Source organism: Neoarius graeffei, chromosome 13 (genome assembly GCF_027579695.1).
Source record: "Neoarius graeffei isolate fNeoGra1 chromosome 13, fNeoGra1.pri, whole genome shotgun sequence".
Taxonomy (NCBI): domain Eukaryota; kingdom Metazoa; phylum Chordata; class Actinopteri; order Siluriformes; family Ariidae; genus Neoarius; species Neoarius graeffei.
Window position 1 is genome coordinate 33,353,023 of NC_083581.1, and position 17,976 is coordinate 33,370,998.

The window sequence follows — 17,976 nt, forward strand, 5'->3', positions numbered from 1 at the left end:
TTATTTGTTTTACACAGTGTCCCAACTTTTTAAGAATTGGGGTTATTTTATTTTTTCACAATATCCAAACAGCTATTAAAAGACTAACCAGGTTTGTCTTAAAGAAAAGAATATCATACATCTCTGACTTATTTGCAATTTAAAAACACAAACTACACTTCTGTCTAGTCTTCTATTTTGCATGTTTTAGTTCTTTCTACACACAGCGCGTTATCATTTATCTCCAGACGCCTCTCAGACAACTGTGTTTCGGGTGAGTGAAAATCAAGCTACGGTAAATTTAAAATAAAATAACCCTCCTGTCCTCAAAAGTTAGATTGAGTGCATCAGCTATAGGAGAGCCTCAGTTATAGAGCTTTAAAAGTCGGTTCAGCAATATTATTATTATTTTTTTTTTAACAGTTTTTGATTTCTTTGGTATTTGAGCAGCTTTGGGGGGGGGGGGGGGGGGGGGGGGAATTAATTCTCCTCCAAAATCACTGATATAGTATTTATAGAATAATATGCTAAATGATCAGTTTCCCACTACCACATGAATAAGGCTTCATTCTCATTTAGTATATTATACAAGCTCTCACACGACAGAGCAATGTACACTGAAAATGTTTATTGTGCATATAGAATGTGTATATTTATCAGGACGTAGCTGTAGTTTGGTCTAATTTACACTCCACATTCTGATAGAAGAGTAGAAACGTCCACAATTGCACAAGTCTGATTTATTCTAAAACGAACATGTGACCAGCATAAAAGCACTGATTCACGATCTTCTAGTTAGAGCAAACATCCACTAAGAAGCTTGTGAAAAGCAGGCTTAGCTCTGCAACTCGGAACCAAACACACATTGTACGAGGCACAAGTTTATGAGCATATACATCCACTTTAACCGTTCTTCTTAAGTGCTATCTACATCACTGACTGCACACAATCACTTTATAGAACACCAGCCTTAAATACATCGTCAGATCTTCTAATCTCTCTCTCTCTCTCTCTCTCTCTCTCCTTTAATCATTTTTGCTGATGCAGCCTAAAAACATTTGACTATGTAGCGCCTAGGACTCTACATAAACAACATGCAACTGTCAGCACAATGTCCATTAAAACACACACACACACACACACACACAGAGAAAATATATTAAAAAAACATGAGCGCTAATATAGTCAAAGGCACCTGTAAATAAACAGTAAAAATGATTAATACACAAAGGCGGTAAAAATGAACAGAACAAAAAAAAAACCCTAAAACAACAAAATGTAAAAATCCTATTCCGACAGGATCCGGTTACATTTGCAGGAGATCAGCCATGATGTTCTTTTCTTCTGAGAACAATCCAGAATATACAGAATAACCTACTCTAATCGTTTTATTCCTGACAGCACGAGGAGTTTACTGCTTGTTTTTCACAGATGGTTTTTTTTTTTTTTTAGAAAAGCATCATTGCTACTCTCTGTAGTCAGTCATCTAGTACATGTTCCTAAATTAAGAAATCAGAAAAGCACGATGCTGTTGATTCGCATCTTGTACAATATCATGGACCACTGCATCTTCTTAGAAAAAAAAAAAAAAAATTAATTGCATCTTTAATCATCTAACATTAGAAGCTGGCTAATGAATATAATTAAACTGATAACATTCCCAATATTCAAGAGTTTTATTTTGCGAGAGGAGAAACGTAAGCTGTTATTTTTATAGCCGAGTCGCGCAGAGAACCGAATCCCATCCAAATAGGGTTAACTGTTAAATTAATCTTTAGCATATAGTTGTTCAAATAGAACATGATGAAAATGAAGTGAACACCATTAATAGTGCTGAAGAACATTTTTATACAGTCACACCTTCCGTTAAACTTTAAGAACAAAATGTAATCCGAGGTCAACTACACATTAGATCTGATTTAACTTGATGGTTTAACGTAAGCTGCAGTAAAATAAACACTACTACATAAAAACAAAACTAGTATTAAAATAATGATTAAGAAACCCTACAGTAATTCAGTTCCATAATGGGGTTGGTTTGCTGTGTGATCATGTGTCTCACAGGTAAGGGTACTGGTTGAGTTTCCTCTGGCTGGGGGGGTACGGCTGCCCCGGGAGCTGCTGCTGTTGGCAGTGTGAGGCGGCTGATTGGCCCATCAGCCCCATAGCGCTGCTCTTTTGCAGCAGACTCAGAGAGGCGGAGTAAGGTCCGGCAGCACGCGTGTGCCTGATGGAGGAGGACGAGGAGGTGGAGTTAGAGCCGGTGGAGTTGTGCAGCTGATCCACGGCCTGTGACACGGAGGCCAAGGCAGCTGAGGCAGGGTAGGCGTACAGGTTGGGGGCGGAGCTAAAGAGCGAAGCCTCGTGAAGCCTGTAGGACTGCGACGGACCTGCAGGAGGGTAAGTGGGTTGACGTCTCAGGGATCCGCCCCCTGACCTGTCGTGAGAGGACATCACAGGCTGCTGAACCTGCAGTGGAAAGAGGTACAAAGATGATGAGACTACTACTACTACTACTACTACTATTACTCCACTGGCTCCATGATGCCTGCTGTCTAAAAGTGCTGAGGGCTCTACACTCGAGTGCTGTTTTTAGCACAGCAAGGCAGTTTCAAACTTCAGGAAAGTTCATCCTTGCAGAAAAGCTTCACATGACATCAACTTTTTGTTGGTACGCACAATTTATTCGTGCTATCGATCAGATAGTCTGGCTGCTAAGCAGCAAAAAACAAAACATGGAATTGTTCGTTTTGTGATAGAAGCATGACATTTGGCACACTAGCTCAACTTGATGTATATAATAATTCTAGATACGGGGGTATTTGATTCACTGTGGTTGTAAGAAAGGGTGTTCGGGTCGATGTAAACGTATGAAGGCTAATCTTCAGTTATGCTTCTGTGGTGGGGATTGTAATCAGTAACGACAAGAGAGGTCTTTTTTCCAATATTTTGATATTACATGACCATATTAACATCTAAAACTTTGAACGGAAAAAATGCTTTTTATTTACTTAATACCGTAAACCCTGTGTCACAGTGGCGGCTGGTAGTCTTTCAAACAGGGGAGGCTGGTCGGTTATGATATTTCCAGATTTTAAAAGAAAAAAGAAAAAAACATCAGTTTTGCCCATACTCTTGCCTCTGATCTGGCTGATTGTTGGCAGCGTCACAAACTGTGAAATAACAGGTTCTTTTGGCCCATTAGCCTACTGTCCAATATACATGATGGTGGTGTTGGGGGGGGAGGGTATATTTTAACATTTTATATTTTAAAATTGTGGCATGTTGTTTAAAAATGGATCATTATTGAAAGCAGCTCTTTGTCAGGAACCTCAGCAGTAGAGCTGGGTGCCACACATTTCATTCAATGACACTTTCCCTATATTTTACTTATTTTGACTGAGATGTTTTATTGACAATTTTGATAACCCTTCACTTTTAATCCAGGTCTGTAGTGTGAAATGTTCTCGGCTGTGTTTTTGTTTAAAAATGTTTTCCAAATTGTAGCTGTGCTTAATTCATATCCAGAAAAATATATATTCCAATATAATATACTCAGCATAAACATTTTAAATAGATTCTATATTTTTGGTCCATCCATGACATATTACTAAAGTAGCCTATTTACTGTTGTTGATGTGGGTCACTTGCTGTTAGCCAATTCACTTTCTTGTACCAGGAGAGCTGAAAGGAACGAGTATTATTCCCTACCTTTTTCACCAAGTCAATTTGAGGCGTTGGTCTACCCTGCTCTTTTATTTTAATTTTTTCCTCGAAAGGAAGACTGGCAAATGGCTTCGCCAAAATTAAATCAGCAATGCTTGGCATCCGTGTGCAGCTTTCTTGCTAGCTGACTAGCCCCCTCAAGTTCAGGTCACTCAAATAAACGAAATTTCTGGAACTAAGATAGCAAACTTGACAACACTATATTTACACTTTATTTACAATGAAAATATATACAAACTAAAAAAGCTGGTAGAAACCGTATGTAATGAATGAAATCGAAATGTAAGCTGATCTCTTACAATACACCACAGCACTTGCGAATCCGCATGGGACTGAACTGAGATTCACCGCTGCCTGTCTATAGTTGAAACGAGCTGTCAATCAAAGAAAATATCTGGCCGCTTTCACCAATCACCAGTCTCCTCGCGGAAAGCTTTGCCATGTCCCTCCCACTGTGAGGCTGGGAGTCCGTGGGGCGGGTGTTTTCGCAGTATTTGTCCAATAATCGTCTTGCATTTTGAGATTGAAAAGCGCATCGCTCCCAAATGCCATTGAAGTCCACTGAGGCTGGGCTGCATCGCGCTGTCACGAGGGGGAAAAACTCACGCACACATTAGGCGAACTGGGGAAAGTTATAACGGAATGATTTCGCACTGTAGTTGGGTTGAGCACATATATTTCTATGATTCTGGATCTGAAATAGCAATGTTATAAGGTCGGCTATAACATAAGCCTAGCGCAATTCATCCTACACGATGTTCGTCATTTTTAGAGGAGGCTGAGCCTCCCTCGTTGTCTTAGAGCAATTGCCTGTGCTGTGTCATGTGACTAATCACGTGATCTCTTTGAGAACAAGAAATTCTCCATTTGTGAGGGAGACATTCAATCAATGGGTCATTTTTTTGTAAGCAATCTTATAAAAATACCTTGAAAACAAAAGAAAATTCATTTAGCCTCGTTTTTAAAAACGTTGGGTTGATTTTGCACGTGCGTATTCCAGGGTTTAGAAGCTGAATTTGAAATGCCCCCATATCTAGAATCATTTTATATAATCAGCGTGAGCTAGTGTGTCAAATTTCATGCTTCTATCACAAAGCGAACAATTTCTCACCCTAACGGCCCGATTAAATAAAGGAACCACCGTGATGAGATTAAATTGGTAGTGGACTATTTTCAGCACAGCAGAGACATGGGACAGGTGTTTTAGCCACAGTCTTGCTGAGGGTAGTAAACCAGCACCACGCAAACTGGAACTGTATCATGTCAGTGTCACTGCTGGGACGATAAAAAGATCTGATTCGGGACGGTCCGGGTAGAGAGCAGCTGACAACTTGTGCATAGCGATGAGCAAGCTACAGTCAAGTGTACCTGTATGTAGGCGGAGCTGAAGTCACAGCCAATGTGGAGGTACAAGAAAGTGTATTGAACTGATAGAAATACACTAAGTGTCTTTAATGCAAAGGCATTTTACAGTAAGCAAATAAGACATTGCATATTTGAAGAGAAACATGCGTTCTGTCTTATAAACATGGTCCGGTGTGAAAAGCATCATCAGCACGGCGTTCCCCGTTTACTGGGTTCATCTATCGAATGAAGAAACTGCGTCTCAGCGTACAGTTATACAAGAGTCCTTGTTAGAAGAAACATCAGCGGCTACTGATTATACAAGTCGAGTTTTGTTTTTAATATTACATCACTGCTCTATTACAAAAGTGTTCTCCACTGACTAGAACATGATCTTCCAAAAAACACACTATAAAAAGCAACGGGGGGGAATTGAGCACACAGACTATTCATGTGTTCTTCTGCAAAACAAACAGGATCCAGAGGAACAGGATGCGTGAGCTGCTGCTCCTATCAGTGACCTACTTTACCCTCAGCCAGCCGTGCTCCTGGCACACTTCTCACTTTTAATACCCAAAATACCCAAGACTGTCAAACAACTGAGTATCTGATACAACAGCTGCCTGTTTAAGGAGTTCGTCGATTTAGTTCTTAAGAAACCAGTGCCTTTGTTATAAGAAACATCAGTGGCTACAGATTATACAAGAAAAATAATATTTTAATAATCATCACACTTTTTCAAAAGAGTTCCCCATTATCTGTACCACTCAGCACTAGTGCATTGTGTAATACTGTGCACGCCATTTCATCATACTGAAAATTGTTGCATGGAACATTGACCTTATTTAGCAGATAACGGTGGTGTAGTGGTTAACACTGTCGCCTCACAGCAAGAAGGTTCTGGGTTCGAGCCCAGCGGCCAGCGAGGGCCTCTCTGTGTGAGGTTTGCATGTTCTCCCCGTGGGTGTGCTCCGGTTTCCCCCATGGTCCAAAGACGCGCAGGTTAAGTTAAGCCTAGGTCACAACTGGACGTACGATTTTTTGGCCGTGCGATTTTTGGCGTTTCCCAAATCGCCGTGTTTTTTTTTTTTTCATGGAGAAAGACGCATGTTGGCCGCAAGTTTGTCTTGCAACCTGAAAAAAACGTAAGCGCCCATAGAATTTGTTTGACATGACAAAGAACCTCTGCAGCCAGTCTACGGCTCGAAAATCAGCACGTCACACGCGCGCCCTCCGTGCGTTTCTTGCACATAGACCGGCCATAGGAGCACGTACGGCCGGTTGTGACCGAGGCTTTAACTGGTGACTCTAAATTGACCGTAGGTGTGAACGAGTGTGAATGGCTGTGTGTCAGCCCTGAGATGACCCAGCGACTTGTCCAGGGTGTACCCCGCCTCTCACCCATAGTCAGCTGGGATAGGCTCCAGCTTGCTTGCGACCCTGCACAGGATAAGCGGCGACAGATAACGGATGGATGGAACTTCAAATCATAATTTGCACTTATGATAATGCACTTTTACATCCATATTATACTGTCAAGTTTAAGCTGCTTATTATTATTTACACCAAGATGCACCACAGGAAGTCATTCCTGCCTGTAGCCATCAGTCTGCTCAACTCTCCCCTCAGTCAAACACCGAGTCAAAAGACTGGCCCTTGGACTTATTTCACCCCGTCAAAACATTCTTAACCACATAATTATTTATAAAATTTAGTGATTTAGTGCAATACTGACTTTACACTTGTTGGATATTGCAATACTGAGCTTCTCACGCAATACTGACTTTACAGCTGCTATATATTGGAATGAATGAATATATATATATATAAAAAAGTGCTGTCAAGCGATTAAAATATTTAATCGCGATTAATGTCGCGACTGTCATAGTTAACTCGCGATTAATCGCAATTTAATCGCACATTTTTGTCACATGAAAAACCATTGTAATTCTCTTATCAGCATAAAAAAAGTGAATGGGCTTGCTCACCGTTCGAACTACGGGGGTACTCGGGGGATCCGAGATCCCCTGAAACAGACATGAGATCCCTTGAAAACATGATTTGGGAAATGTTGGGGGGTCTCTAAAATATTGGCAAAATGATGTTTATTGACATAGCAATCGTGTGTAACGGGAAGCATTTGCATATCCGAAGTAAGCGCGCAATGGAGAGCCGCACTATGAGACAAGCGCAAGCACCCCCCCCAAGGGAAAATAAGGGACCCCCCCGAAAATATCGGCATAGTTCGAACACTGGTTGTACCAATGTTTTTTTTTATTGCAGAGCATAACACGTCTTGTCACAGCCACTGCAAAGTGGGGCTGGAGCCGCCGATGGGAAAACGAAACCTACCGTAAGCCGAGCACCGTGGCTCTTCGGGGGAGGGCAGAGGACTCTGGCTGTGCGGGGCGTGGCATCATGTCACACAGCGTTAATCTCGCGATAAAAAAATTATCGCCGTTAAAATTGAGTCAAGTTAACACGTTAATAACGCGACATTTTTGACAGCACTAATATATTATATATATACACACACATACATACACACACACACGTATCAGATGCTCGCTGGTTGTGCTGTGAAAATTGTGCATGCAGACGCTCATCTATGTTTCCATTGCTTAACTCTTGAATTTTTTCTATTGTGAATATGATCGTTAAAAAAAAGCGTATAATTTCTGCTTTCCAAAGAAGTTTACAAGCATGCCACTGGGGATATCTAAAAAAAAGTGAATGTCAAGCCAGGGGGTGTGGGGGCAGGGGCAACGCCCCGCTGGGGGCCTTTGGCCCCCAGAAGCCAGGACCTTTTCACAGAATTCATAGCACATATTTTAAAATTTGAGAAACTTTTAGAATAAAATGCATGCAAACTTTCAAATTACAAGAACATAATTTTTCACTTTCAAGAAATCTCATGACCACTGAGGAGTATTTCATTTGACTGGCTCCACTCCTCTGCCTAGTGCAGGGCTACGAAAACTTATTAAAAATGGTAATGAGGGGGCATCGTGGCTCAGGTGGATAAGGCACTATACCATAAATCCGGGGACCCGGGTTCGATTCCGACCCGAGGTCATTTCCCGATCCCTCCCTGTCTCTCTCCCGCTCATTTCCTGTCTCTACACTGTCCTATCCAATAAAGGTGGAAAAAGCCCCAAAAAAATCTTTAAAAAAAAAAAAAATGTTAATGATGTTTGATAAGTTTATTTTCAGTAAATATTACTGAAACAGGATAGCATTTTTAAAAATTAGTTAATACAAAAAACAATGTACATTATTTCATAGCTCATAACTTTATTATATTGCTGAAAAATTACACATCACAAGTTGGCAGCATGCTTTTTCTTTTGTGGAACAGTCTTTCAAAGTTTTCCCCGGTCCATGAATCAGCTTGTAAGTTGCACTACTTCTTGCCATGTGAAGTGCATCCAAAGCTTTTTTATCTTTAGCTACTTCTTTACACAAGGCTACAAGAACTTCTACATCACTCATGGCCAGAGTTTTCTCTGCAGCAAAAGCGAAGATTAAAGCCTGAAAAAATAAGTTTTAAAAGAAGTTAAAGTCACAGTACATATCTGCTAATATCAACATGTACAGTATTTAAATTCAAGAAGCATTAAGCCACAACATTAACAGTTTCATGCAAAAGCAGACAGGCCTATAAGCCTATTAGATTCACTAACTGTTCTATTGTGCATTACGAAGACTCACATGTACACGAAACTACATTTGATTAGTTAAACTTAGCCTGCAGTAGATCTAAATATTTAATAAGTTTTATCAGCATTAAATTACAGTAGTGAGGTATTTTCATGATTTTGCAATTGTAAGTAACTCAAAACTAGATCTAAATGTCAAATCAGTTGCATTTCATTCGAAATTTGAAACTTTTCTCTATAATTAGAATATATTATTATTCTTTGCATTGTTTGACAGTTAAGAGGAAAGTGCCAACAACTTCGGCAAAAAGTGGTTTCTTACCGCAATATGTGCTTTCCTGCCCACAAACGGTGCCAGACGCCGAGACTGTAGCTGCAGGCTTTCCCGAGGCCTGTAAGTAAACAGGGCTAATGCCACATGTCAAATCTTGTTTTTGTGCATCTTCCCGGCGACGAGTGAAAAAATTACTCGGCAGTTGATGATCTGACCGCTTTTCATACAGTTTCCGTGCGCGTCCTTTTGTTTTGTTACGGTCGACCAGGGCAACGCAACCACGATCAGCACAGTCAGTCTCTGCATCGCACAAGACACGCCTGCATTTACCAGCAACGTCAACTTTCCGGTAATATTCGCCCACAGTGGTGTCCATTTCTTTAGCATTATAAACGACTTTTAACGGTTTTGAACACCATTCCCAATTCCATTTCACTCTGCACCCACCATCAACTTCCCTTGCTCAGTTTTCTTCTTTTCGATCAATAATTTTTTGCCATTGTTCAAAATACTCGCTTTCTAACTGAAATGAGGTTACCACGCTGTAAACAAGCAAGAACGAGCTACAATATATTCACGTCGCCGATTGGCTACATTACTAACGCTTGACACATTTTCTTCCAATCACGAACCTCGTTACACATGCATAATCGGAGTCGAGGTCAGTCCGTAAAACACGGAATGGGACACGGAATCGGATGCAAAATAGCAAATACATCATTTGCACATTTACCGCAAGTTGACATCTCTTCCGACTTTTGAGTATTTTGGTATTTCACAAAATTTAAAAAATTTATTCAAATCTGCGAATTTTCACGGATCCACGACCAAATAGCATGCCAGAATTTACCTCGTTAAGATCTGTTCAGTACTTTGGGAGTAGTGGCAGGTTGAAGCTGGTACAGAGTCCACTCTCTGCTCACGTGACATCGGGAAACTACTGGTGCTTTTTGAGTCAGAGGAAAGTGGTCAGGCTCTCTCTCTCTCTCCTGATCAGTTTTGACTGGATTACTCATGAAGATCGATCAGAACCCCTAACGGGATGTTCTTTAGCTCTCACGGTTTCTGATGAACTCGGTAATATTTTCCGTCAGCTAGTTTTGATGTTATGATTCACAGGAGACTTTGAAGTGAATTTTCATAGCTTTACCTACTTATTTTTTCAAATCAAACTGATTCATGTAAATAAATAACCATTTTATATTTTAGAATATACTGTAGTGGTTTTAATGAAAAATAGAGATCTTAGTGGTCGAAATGAGATTTTAAAAAACCCGGAAGTCAGAAACGCAAGTGTCAGTTTCAGTTCAGTTAATTGGACTTGTTTATTGGATATGGCTCTCACGCCCCCCCCCCCCCCAGGTTCACCTTGAAAGCTGTGAATATTATCCTTTATATTCTTTAAACGCTAGTAGGCCCTACAGAGCAAAAAGAGGGTTTTAGAAATAATCTTTTATTACTTTTCTATTGAGTGTACCGATTTAACATGTTTACCTAATTAGCATAATTAATACTAATTAAACACTAATTTGCGTAATTGTTTTTTACAGATTTTTCAGACTTTGTATTCAGTTTACAACCATCTATATGCCTGCCATTTTCCATGTAAATATCGGGGGTGGGGGTGGGGTGTTAAGAAAAAACATTTGATCTCACTGGTTAATGAGGCCCGTTTTGGACCATGTGATCCTCATACAGAATATTACGACAGTTTTCTAAAAATTAAGCCTCCCCCCCAATCTTTAATTGGTAATATCTCAAGAACAGATAAACATATTTTAATTCTGTAAAAAGTTTGTTTTTCTGCAATGAATGAGTTCAACGAGACCAGTTTCAAGCAATTTGCACTGAATTTTCATCTGATATGCCTAATATGATGCACATGATTCTTAGTACATTTCCCCTTTATTCTTTTTTGGGGGGGGCTTTTTTTTTCACCTTTATTGGATAGGACAGTGTAGAGACAGGAACTGAGCGGGAGAGAGACAGGGAGGGATCAGGAAATGACCTCGGGTCGGAATCGAACCTGGGTCCCCGGATTTATGGTATGGTGCCTTATCCACCTGAGCTATGACGCCCCCTCATTTCTCCTTTAAACAGTATTTACCAGAAGCCATTATCCAGAGAGATTTATAGACGTGCTTGATCTTTATCAAAAACACACCTTCATGATAATTCACTGGGTCAGAGACTAAGAATACCATCAAGAACATTTAATGAAAACCAGGTCCTTATTGGCATTAATTAAAGAATAAAGAAAGCAAGCTGACACAAACCCATAAATGAAGAGAAATAAAACTAACCATTCGGTGATGACAAAAGAAATGGTGGTGTATAAACGGAGGACAGCAGGTCTGTCTGTTCAGAGCCATAAATGATAAACAAATGCCTCAGCTGAAGGAAGATGTAGCGCTCACGGATTATTATTATTATGTTCTTAAATATTCTTATTGGCAGAGAAGCGAGTCACTTCTGCCTTTGAACCTTTACTCTCATTATCCACGTCGTACTCCCAGCAGTCTATGAATTACACCTGAACTACTGTATACCTCTTGAGTTTTGTGGGCTTCACTCCATGCAAACGAGCTGCGTCAGGAACACGATTTGAACTTTATCAACATATACACATGGGTATGAAGAGAGTCAGCACTTCTGACACTTCTGCAAATCCATCAGAAAGTTTTGCTTTGGTTTGGCTGACACACAGCTTACCCACAACTTTACTAAAAGACTGATAAACGAGACGCAATATATGAAAATCTCTGCTGGTGTCTCAGGGAGTGAGTGACGGCTTAATCTACAGTACAGCGGCTCAGCGGTTAAGACTCTGGGTTACTGATCAGAGCTGTCACGCTGCCACTTAACCCTAACAGGGGTGCTGGATCATGGCTGATCCTGCGCTCCGACCCACGGCTTCCTAACAAGCTGGGACGTGCAAAGAAAAGAATTTCAGTGTGACAATAAAAGGCTTCTTCTCCACCTGACTGAGGTTGAGAGGCTGTGATTTGGTGGTCACTGTTCTCTGATGGCGCTCGCCGCTGTACAATCCTGAGCGAGAGGACTGCAGAGCTGAAGTCTTCTTCGATTTCCCGGATGACGTTGTGCTGCTTTGCTCTGAAACACAAACCAAAAACCATGAGAACGTAAACATGAAAAGCATAGTTTTATCAGGATTACTGAGAGTTTTATCAAGATTACTGTGCAGTGATGATGTACCGCTGGTCACCCCCTCCCACGTCTGAGCCTTCAGTGAAGGCATCACTACAGCCAGAGACTTGGAGCCTTGTCCACTGCTCTCCGCAAAGTTGGGCAAGCGTTTAGGACTAAGAGGGCTGCAGGTGGACGAGTCCGAGTCCTGAGAGTCGTGCACCGTCACGCAGCTGATCACGTTCGCCCGCTGGTTCACACCACAGCTGTGAGATTATAATGTCAAAATATTAACGAGCAGTTTGTTCGATGAGAATTAGACAGGCTCTACAAGGGATTTGATCATGCTTGGTACTTTTAAACAGTGTTCATCCATAAAGCAATGACGGAACAGTGCCAGGAAAACAGACTGAGAACTTTGGGTAACATGGTCAAGTCATGATTTTACTGGCTGAGGACAGGGCTGTGTCAAGCATTTGGAGCCCAAGACCATTTTTTTTTTGTGGAACCAGGCTGAGAGAATGACATAGGGGACTGAAATTGCCGTAAAATGTTTAACAAGGATTATTTCTCTAACGGAGCGGCACGGTGGTGCAGTGATTAGCACTGTTGCCTCACAGCAAGCAGGTTCTGGGTTCGAGCCCAGTGGCCGATGGGGGCCTTTTTGTGTGGAGTTTACATGTTCTCCCAGCGTCTGCGTGGGTTTCCTCCGGTTCCCCCCACAATTCAAAGACATGCAGATTAAGTTTTGATTTTTGAACTTTTAAGTCTTGATTTTTTTTCCCTCTTTGATAATGTTATGTAAATGAGTTTTCATGGACATTAGATATTTAATTATTTGTTATTTGACATATATTATTGTAAGGGCATTGAGATTCTTATGGAATGCACATAGAAATAAATAATAATAATAATTATTAAGTACAATGTGGGTCCACTGTAACAAGCTTGTAGTGGTTTCCCCAGCCATAAATGTATGCGTGTACATACGTACGTATTATATACATCTTGCTAGGGCAAAGTGAAATAAATTTTAATTTAAATTTACCCTGCCTCTCATCCCATGTCAACTGGGATTGACTTCAGTTCACCCACAACGGATAAGTGGTATAGAAAATTAATTCAAATTATACAGATTATAAAAATTTCCAGTCTCTAAGATTCCTGCATAAAGTGTCTCAGGTGGCTGATGCACTGGAATTTCCACTCCGGTTTTGAGGTGAAGGAGGAATAAACCATGGGCACAGAATACGTATGCCCATCTTAAATAATGTGTGAAGTTGCTACCGATATGGATATTAATGCAGCTCATGCACAAGGCTTGCCGTTTGGGTGCAGGATTGCAAATTGTAATTGCATCATAAATCAAGAATGTGTGCATCCAGGATTAAGATTACTCAAGACTGGACTCAAGACCACTTGGAATCGGTCACATTTTTATTCGGTCTTGTCTTGGTCTCAGACATGGAGGGCTCTGGATTTTATTTCAAGACTGGTCAAGACCACAGACGTGGGGATTTCACTAAATTGCCTGGTGTATACATAGTTTGCACATGACGTCACAGAGTCGGGGATTCCCTAGTGGCGGCCATCTTGTGGGTCAAGCTTACCGTATGGGTCACTGAGCACACATTGTAACGCGCAAGTACAAAGTCTTCAAAAGAACCCAAGCAGGTTATTTAAAGCTAGCAATGGTGCACACCTGTTGTATTCACGGCTGTCGTAATAGGTCAGATGATGTCAAGCGGAGCTTTTATGGAATTCCCACTGTACGGGAGCACGAAGGCGAGCAAACAAAGAAACAGCATACAAAGGAGAAATCTATGGCTTGCGAGAATCAACCGCAAGGATTATCAGCCTTCCAAATACAGCAAAGTCTGCTCCGATCATTTTATAAGTGGTAAGTTGTTTAAATAAACAATCAATTGTGTTTAAGTTTGTTTTTGGAAACCAAAACATCATGTGAACAATCTCTGGAAAATGCCTAACTGGAACCGCTGAGTGTACGTTTACATTGTAATGTACACTTAATATCGCTCGTTTGTCACGTTTCTATTTGACACTTGTCACTTCACTCACGCAAGGGTCATTTTTGAAAAAAACATTTTAGGTCTATTCTGTATGATTTGATTTGTGTTTAATCAACCAGGGATGCAAACAGCGCGCCTTTTGGCGGATGCCGCCTTTTTTCACGGCTGAATCGCGCAGATACAATTTTTTTTTTTTTTGGGGGGGGGGGGGGGGGGGGGGGGGGGCGTTGGAGTGTCTGATTATAATTTCAAAGTAAATTCTGTATTAAAATTACTAAATAAGCAAATCCGTTACAGTCCATGAAACAGGAAGTATAAGGATGAGAGAAAAAAAATGTTTAAATCGGCGCAGCTTTCCGATTTAAACTGTTTTTTTTCCTCATCCTTATACTTCCTACGTTTCATGGACTGTAACGGATTTGCTTATTTAGTAATTTTAATACAGAATTTACTTTGAAATTATAATCAGACACTCCAACGCCCCGCCCCCCCCCAAAAAAATCGGATCTGCGCAATTCAGCCGTGAAAAAGGCGGCATCCGCCAAAAAGCGCGCTGTAGAATATATAAAGCTGTATATATCAGACAGCCTTTAAAGTTTGATGAAGTCAGTTTCAGGCTTTGGAGCAGGCTTTGGCAGTTTCAGGCTTTGGCAGCCCTGCATAGTCACTTGAAAATGCATCTTTGTCCATTTCGTAGGGGTCAATTCCCCCAATCAAGGCCAGTTTGGCTGCATACCGTTGTCGTGAGATGTCGTCTAATGTATCTATATACTTCTGTTTGCTTGATTTTGCCGACATTGATCTTTATTTTAGAAAACTGACTATATAACTTCATAAATTCGTCCGAGATAACGTAGCCGGTAGTGGCGATGGTCCGTTTTGTTTGACCCACAAGATGGCGGCTGGAGGGCTTTCCCTGGAATGCCGTGACGTCAGTGAAAACTATGTATTGTCGGATGTGTGTTATCATTACTGTGATTGGATGTAAAATCTCCTGCTTCAAAATGCAACCAATAACATGACTCATAACTAATTTGAAAATTTTCTTCCCGTTAATGGCCGTCACCCTCCCTTCACACACACTGGTTTGGTTCTGGTCTTGACTTGATCTCAACCCCTCAAAGTCTTGGTCTTGATACACTTTGGCCTAGGTCATCACTTAGTCTCAGTTTAGCTGCTCTGGACTACAACACAATTTAGGATCCTGAACAGGAAACCATCCTCACCAGCATTTCTATTGCATCGTCCTTATTTCTGTTAGTGGCAAAAATTTTAATTAAAAAAAAACACGACATTTAAAGTAGCTTTGCATTTTTCTTGCTGATTACAGTGTGATCTCAACATCCATTTTATACAAAATCTCTAGCTATAATTTCCTCTGTTGCATAGTCAGACCAGGTCCTCCCCAAAGGCACAGCCCCCACCCTGCTTTAGCTACGTTCACATTACCAGGCTGAAGTGACTGAAAATCAGATCAGATTTTTTGCCTTAATGCGACACACAGGGTATCTGCACATTTTTCAAGTACAAATTTAAATACTTTTAAGACCTTTTCAAGACCTCTAAATGGAAAAATTAAGACTGTACCATGGCAAAGAAAATGATAAATATGACAACTTAAAACTGTTTTCTGCAATAGTTTTTTTACTAACTTTAAGAAGAATGCACACAATTGGTGAACAACAGGGTGCATCAATGGCAACTGTTAGACATGCAAACAGCTGAAGCAAAGTCGTGTGTTTTGGGCCTGCAGAACTACTGTAGCAGCAAGGAGAAGACACCATGAATCATTTCAAAAACGAAAACAAACGGCAAGTAGAACCAGCTGAACAACCTTAGCCGGCATTATTTCAATCCCCAAAGATTATCTTTGATGATGTGTGATTTTGTGTCCGACAGCAAAATCAGTCTGAGTGTCGTACAGTATACAGCTGGCTGAGGAAGTTCTCGAGTATCTTCTGCATTATAGCAGGTAACAGCATGAACCTGTTTATGCAGTCATACAATCATCAGAGCGTTACATTGAACACAGAAAAACAACTGTCACCTTTCATAACCATTATCAATATTAATCAATGTGTTGTAATAACTAAACTAATCATCAGTGCAATTGTTATATCAATGTTCATTATTCAAAAATAATCATTATCTATAATCCATGAATAATTGTTTGTATTACTACTACTACTAATAATAATAATAATAATAAACAACTACTTTTTTAATAATTAAAAAATTAACTCAATTTTATAACATTTTAATAATCACTACTTATTAGCTATATTAACTGAGTAGCAATTATTATAATTCAGTATTATTAATTACTACTTAATTAATAAGCAGTGATTATCAAAATGTAATTTAATAATAAGTAGTAATTATTATCATCAACTACTAAATTATACTAATAAGTAGTGATTATTAAAATGCTATACAATTGAGTTATAAGATTAGTTAAAACTTATTAAAAAAGTAGTAAATATTAGTAGTAGTGATAATTATTCATGGATTATAGATAATTTGTTTTTAATAGTGAACATTGATATAACAATTGAACTGATAACATTAACAACAAGTATTACTAGTAGTATTGTTTATTATTATTATTATTATTAGTAGTAGTAGTAGTAGTAGTAATAATTTCATATCAATGTTCACCATTTTAAAAAATTATCTATAAGCCATGAGTGTTTGTTTGTATTCTACCAATTACTACGTTTTAATAATTATTTGTAATAATTTTTAATAACTTAATTTTATAACATTTATTAATCCCTAGTACTTATTAATCACTAATTCATAAGTAGTAATGATTAATAATCAATAACTACTATTACTACTAATTATTATTAGTGGTTGTTAATATTCGTATTATTATATTAAAAACACTGTTGTTGACGATAGGTAATAAAACTAAAAAACTTTTTGTACAAATTATTTATATTGTACTATATATAGAATTATTGTATTTTCTGGAGTTCTTTTTAATTAAGTTTTGAAATAAAGGTTGTTTATATATTTATATTAAACTTGGTACAATAAACAATGTTAATTATGTCCCATTTTCCACCTGACTCTTGTGCGCATGCGCGAACCCCCCTGCATTTCACTCTGGAGCACTTGACCTCTAACACATGCGCGCGCGCCTCGTGTCCGTGAAAAGCCAGTTTCCCAGTGGGCGTCCCCAGTGCTGCGCTACCGGCTTTAAACACATTTGTGCGATCCAGCGCTTTTTATCGCAAACGAGTCTTCTCCTTATTTTGGGGGTATGTGTCATCCCCCAACCACTTGTTGTTAAACAGACATCTTCCCATAATTATCAACGCTTTCTAGCGCCCGCGTAAGCTACCTGCGCATCTCTCACTCTTCACAACCACCGCACCACACCACACTTCCGCCTCCCAACGTTAGCTCTTGATCTACGGAACGCACAGAACCAATGCTGCCCCCAAAAGGTGCGCCGGTCACTTTTAAAATTACGGTTAAAAAAATACCCCAAACCGGATGGAGACATTTCACTCGTTCAGTCCAATATTAAAATTTAATACCTCCCTTTCGAAAATTCCAGTCATTCCAAACAGTTCAAGACGTTTTCAGGCCTTGAAAACCGAAAGTTGTATTTAAGACTTTTTAAGGACCCGCGGGAACCCTGGACACAGATCTGATTCCCCCCCCAAGAGCTGTGTGGACACAGAAATCTAATCTCTTCAAATCAGATTTGAGTCACTTTCATACTGCATGTGGTCCTAAATCAGATATGTATCTGATTTGCAGCCTTGCAACATGAATCAGAATGGTCAGATCGGAATTCATGTGG

At 39.8% G+C, this 17,976-nt stretch overlaps 1 protein-coding gene across 9 annotated transcripts in view; it reads right to left on the reverse strand.

Moving 5' to 3' along the window:
* Positions 1–592: 592 nt before the first annotated feature.
* The window catches only part of hipk1a (homeodomain interacting protein kinase 1a), a 60,040-nt gene continuing 42,656 nt past the window's right edge, over positions 593–17,976 (reverse strand). For 8 of the 9 annotated variants that reach the window (XM_060937591.1, XM_060937595.1, XM_060937590.1 and 5 more), the window contains 3 exons: positions 12,181–12,395; positions 11,963–12,096; positions 593–2,448 (listed from right to left, as the gene is read on the reverse strand). In XM_060937591.1, the coding sequence (XP_060793574.1) occupies positions 2,038–2,448; positions 11,963–12,096; positions 12,181–12,395 (760 nt within the window). In that variant the 3' untranslated portion in view covers positions 593–2,037. The remainder of the gene's footprint in view (positions 2,449–11,962; positions 12,097–12,180; positions 12,396–17,976) is intronic. The other variant, XM_060937593.1, reaches the window with a different exon arrangement.